This window comes from Paramisgurnus dabryanus, chromosome 4 (assembly GCF_030506205.2).
Source record: "Paramisgurnus dabryanus chromosome 4, PD_genome_1.1, whole genome shotgun sequence".
Classification (NCBI taxonomy): domain Eukaryota; kingdom Metazoa; phylum Chordata; class Actinopteri; order Cypriniformes; family Cobitidae; genus Paramisgurnus; species Paramisgurnus dabryanus.
This window is the reverse complement of record NC_133340.1, coordinates 22,742,066-22,746,644: the sequence shown is the minus strand read 5'-3', so window position 1 is coordinate 22,746,644 and position 4,579 is coordinate 22,742,066. Positions and strand designations below refer to the sequence as shown.

Here is a 4,579-nt window from a genome sequence, read left to right as displayed (position 1 = left end):
GTTATGATAAACATATAACCAGAGAATTGTTCAGACCAGAAGAAAGACACGTTTTCTAACTGGGAAAAAGCTTTTAGATTTTTTAAAAATGCAGAAGAAATAAAAAAAAGAAACTCTTTTTAACTCTTTTAAAACATCAATTATACAAAGTATTTTTAATAACGCTTTATAGTGAGTTGTCAGGTCTACCCTTACAGTAATGTAGATCCAGTCAGGAAGGGAAGGACTCTAAAGATTTTATTTGTTGTTACATTTGTTTGTGATGTCTGTCATTTGTAGAACTGCAATCCAACCGTTGTATTTGTGACAGTTACTAGAAAGTGTAGGTGTCTTTATATACTCTATATGACAATGGCAAACTCTAATGTCCAATATTGCAAAAGTGGAGAAAGAAACTTTGGGTGAAACCAAATTTAACCAGGAACCTCCCTGGCACATCACTATAACGTTTTACAGTAAATTGTTATTCCACCCAAAAGAAAAGACAGTAAGGAAATGAATAGATTCCAGTTCTTCCCGTAATTATCTGTCTTTTACGGTAAATGAAATAATGAAGAATGAATGACTAACAACAGAAAATGAATGAATGTCCTCAGTAATTTGAGTATAATGTTATTTTAAAGACACTTGTTTCTGCTTGCCTAAAAAGGTTTTTGCAACAAAGCAGCTTAAAATTTTACATCACTTACAACTGGAAGATCATTGAAATGAGCAAAGCTGTCAAGATCAATATTTCATAACAGTAACACAAGGAAAAAATGCAAAATTAGATTATTAGTGAAGATAAAGGGAAAAACTTTGGGCAGATCCAGAACTCATCAGAAAAGGCCCATCCTCTTCTGGTGCAACTTTCATTCAAATATTAGTCATGATATGATGTAATATCGAAGGTGTGGATGATTCTAACATATATAAGTCCTGAAGTTTCACAGTACGGTACGACACTCATCTGTTTAACATCTACAATAAGCTTCTCAATGGATTGTCAGGTAAGACTTTACTATCGCTTATTTTCTTTTTTGCTTTAAAACATGTACAGTTAAATATTTAGTAGTTTGATCAAACTTAAAATAATGATTGTTTATTCTAAATAATATATATTCAAAAATCTATTTACTTTTCACGCTTTAGTCTGATATATTTTGTTATCTGTCAGTATTCCTTACTTTTGTTTAAAATTACCAGTGTTCTCCCACAGAAATGTTCTCTAAATTTATTTACATGTCTTTAATCTCTAGATATCAGAGCAGATGGAGGACCCACCTAATGCTTTATCCCAAGGCAAAACTAAACGGCCACTCCTAGACCCACCAAAAGGCATACCAAAATGCCCACCTCAAGACCCACCGAAGGGAATACCCAAATGCCCACCTCAAGACCCACCGAAAGGCATACCTAGACCTCTGGACCCCCCTAGACCTCTAGACCCACTGGAAGGCATACCTAAATGCCCACCTCAAGACCCACCAAAAGGCATACCCAAATGCCCACCTCAAGACACACCGAAAGGCATACCTAGATGCCCACCTCAGGACCCACCAAAAGGCATACCTAGATGCCAACCTCAAGACCCACCGAAAGGCATACCTAGACCTCTGGACCCACCTAGACCTCTAGACCCACTGGAAGACATACCTAAATGCCCACCTCAAGACCCACCAAAATGCATACCCAAATGCCCACCTCAAGACTCACCGAAAGGCATACCTAGACCTCTGGACCCACCTAGACCTCTAGACCCACTGGAAGACATACCTAAATGCCCACCTCAAGACTCACCGAAAGGCATCCCTAGATGCCCACCTCAAGACCCACCGAAAGGCATACCCAGATGCCCACCTGAAGACTCACCGAAAGGCTTCCCTAGATGCCCACCTCAACACCCACCGAAGGGCATACCTAGATGCCCGCCTCAAGACCCACCGAAAGGCATACCCAAATGCCCACCTCAAGACCCACCAAAGGAAATACCCAAATGCCCACCTCAAGACCCACCAAAGGGAATACCCAAATGCCCATCTCAAGACCCACCGAAAGGCATACCCAAATGCCCACCTCAAGACCCACCAAAGGAAATACCCAAATGCCCACCTCAAGACCCACCAAAGGAAATACCCAAATGCCCACCTCAAGACCCACCAAAGGAAATACCCAAATGCCCACCTCAAGACCCACCGAAGGGAATACCGAAATGCCCACCTCAAGACCCACCAAAGGGAATACCCAAATGTCCACCTCAAGACCCACCGAAAGGCATACCCAAATGCCCACCTCAAGACCCACCTAAGGGAATACCCAAATGCCCACCTCAAGACCAAATGAAAGACATGCCTAGCTGCCCACCTCTAGACCAAATTAAAGCTCCACCTCAGTGTAGCCAAGTAAAGAATGTGAAACTTTAAAGAAATTTCACAGAAACAAAAAATTATTTATATATTTTCTTTCTTTATGGGGAACCTAAACCCAAACAGTAACACTGATATAATTTAGTTAAAAACTGCTTTATGACTTCTACTATAATTAATGTTTACTTTCAAATAAATCAAATTAAATCATGGTACAAACTATTGTACATAGATTTCACTGTACCATCTATATATTTGTACTCTTTTTGAGAAGGTTTCAGCCCAGGAGTTGGACTTAATTCTTAAGAGAACCTTTTACTGTCTGAAAATTTTACATTGTAATATTCAAATGTTATATTAAACACTGTAACACTAACTATTAAACTAATAAATCTTACTCATATAAAGCATTCAATTCAAGACTTCATGAATTTTATTGCTTTAAGTGAAATTGTTTTGTTGGCTCCAAAACACAACAGTATATGTAATGTTTTGTCTTGATTACTCAGTTGATTACTCAAAATACAGACATCATTATGGTTTACATTGCAGAAGTGCAGTCAAACCATTATATTTGAGACAATATAAAGAAATATAAGAAAATATAAATGTATTGATATAATCCATGTCATTACTCTCAAAGTGAGCCAGAGAAACTAAACCTTAATGTTGCAAAATTGGAGAATCAAACTTTGGGCACGTTCTCAAAGTAACATAATATTTTACAAAGAGTTGTCAGGTTACTCAGTGAGCCAGCCATAGGTGACAGTGGCAAGGAAGTAAAACTGGAAAAACAAAAAGGTTACAAAAATGGAGAAATAAACTTTTTATTAAAAATATGACATTTTTACGGTTTTATTTTCACATTTATATTAATCCCTGTTATAGTTAGTGGTAATTCAGAGTGGAGCATCATACCAACGAAGACCACTTTCAGATGATACACTCACTTTTGCATGTGCACTGGAACTTGCCCTCAGTAAGAATGGAGACAGCAAATCGGGACACAACAGTTGAGGAAAAATTAGGATTTTGTAGCATAAGGTTAATGAACAGACTGCTCACCAGAGACTATCGTTGTAACGGCAAACACCATAATGCTCTAGAATGTTATTTTAAAAACTCTAATGCCATAATTGTGGGAAAAGATCCTGCAGCGTAAAATATTTTCTCTGTGAAGTGATAATGAGAGGCAAGCTTTGCAACTGTATTTTATAGTGAATCAACAAATGATCCAGGAGCTGCCATGATTATTATTTTTGCAACAAGTGTATAAAGATCAATTTGCCCATTTTCCACTGGAGGGCGCACAAGTAAAGTTAAAGATCTATACACTGTAAAAAAATTCCGTAGAAATTGCAGCTGGGTTGCCGGTAATTTACCGTAGATTTAAATTTATGTTTTTAACTGGCAACATTTTGTTCAAAGTTAAATGAACAACATTTACAAGTCTTTGTCTTTACAGAGTAAAACTAAAAAAACAGCATCAAGCAAAACATTCTGGGAAACAAAATCTGAAGCAAAAAACAGAAAAGGTTGATGATGACTTCTGGTTCCCAGAATGCTTTGCATAGGGTTGTTATTGTATAGTTTTATTCTGTAAAGATAAAGACTTGTTAATATTTAAAATTGATTGAACTTTGAGCAAATTCTTGCCAGTAAATTACATAAATGTAAATCTACGGTAAATTACCGGCAACCCAGCTGCAATAACATTGAAATTTCTACGGAATTTTTTTACAGTGTACCGGTAAAAATATCCCATTGGGACATTTACAGCTACTGTGTTATATGAAAATCAAGTGAATGAGTTATATCTAATTGTAGTGGAAGGGGACTGTCCAAATCTTGGTGGACGAAATCCGCTCCAGAAAGCCAAATTGAATTGTAAAGTAATCAGATATGTGAGTCAGTCTAAGCCATCTGGATGTAGTAAGGAATTAGTTGAAAAGTACCATAACGTTTTTAAGGATTAGTTACAATTAAAGCTACAATTTTAGTATCTGATGGGCTACTCACATTTTATAAAAGTCACCTGCTGCACTTTGCCATAAATACATTGTTGAGGAGGAGATTAAACGACTGGAAAAAGCAAACATCTCTAGTAAAATCAGAGCCGATCCTGGCCTTCTGGGGGCCTTAAGCAACTTTGTAAGAGGGGCCTGTCATCGCATTCATAAAAAACATTCACTGTCTCTGCTTAAATGTAGCTATTAACAAAATGTTAACTAAAA

The 4,579-nt window shown here is 37.2% G+C and overlaps 1 protein-coding gene across 1 annotated transcript; it reads left to right on the top strand.

Moving 5' to 3' along the window:
* Nucleotides 1-930: 930 nt before the first annotated feature.
* On the top strand, nt 931-2,557 carry LOC135785730 (uncharacterized). Its single transcript, XM_065295238.2, has 2 exons — nt 931-989; nt 1,239-2,557. The coding sequence occupies exons 1-2, from the start codon at nt 978-980 to the stop codon at nt 2,400-2,402; spliced, it is 1,176 nt and encodes a 391-aa protein (XP_065151310.2). The 5' UTR covers nt 931-977; the 3' UTR covers nt 2,403-2,557.
* The last annotated feature ends 2,022 nt before the right edge of the window (nt 2,558-4,579 follow it).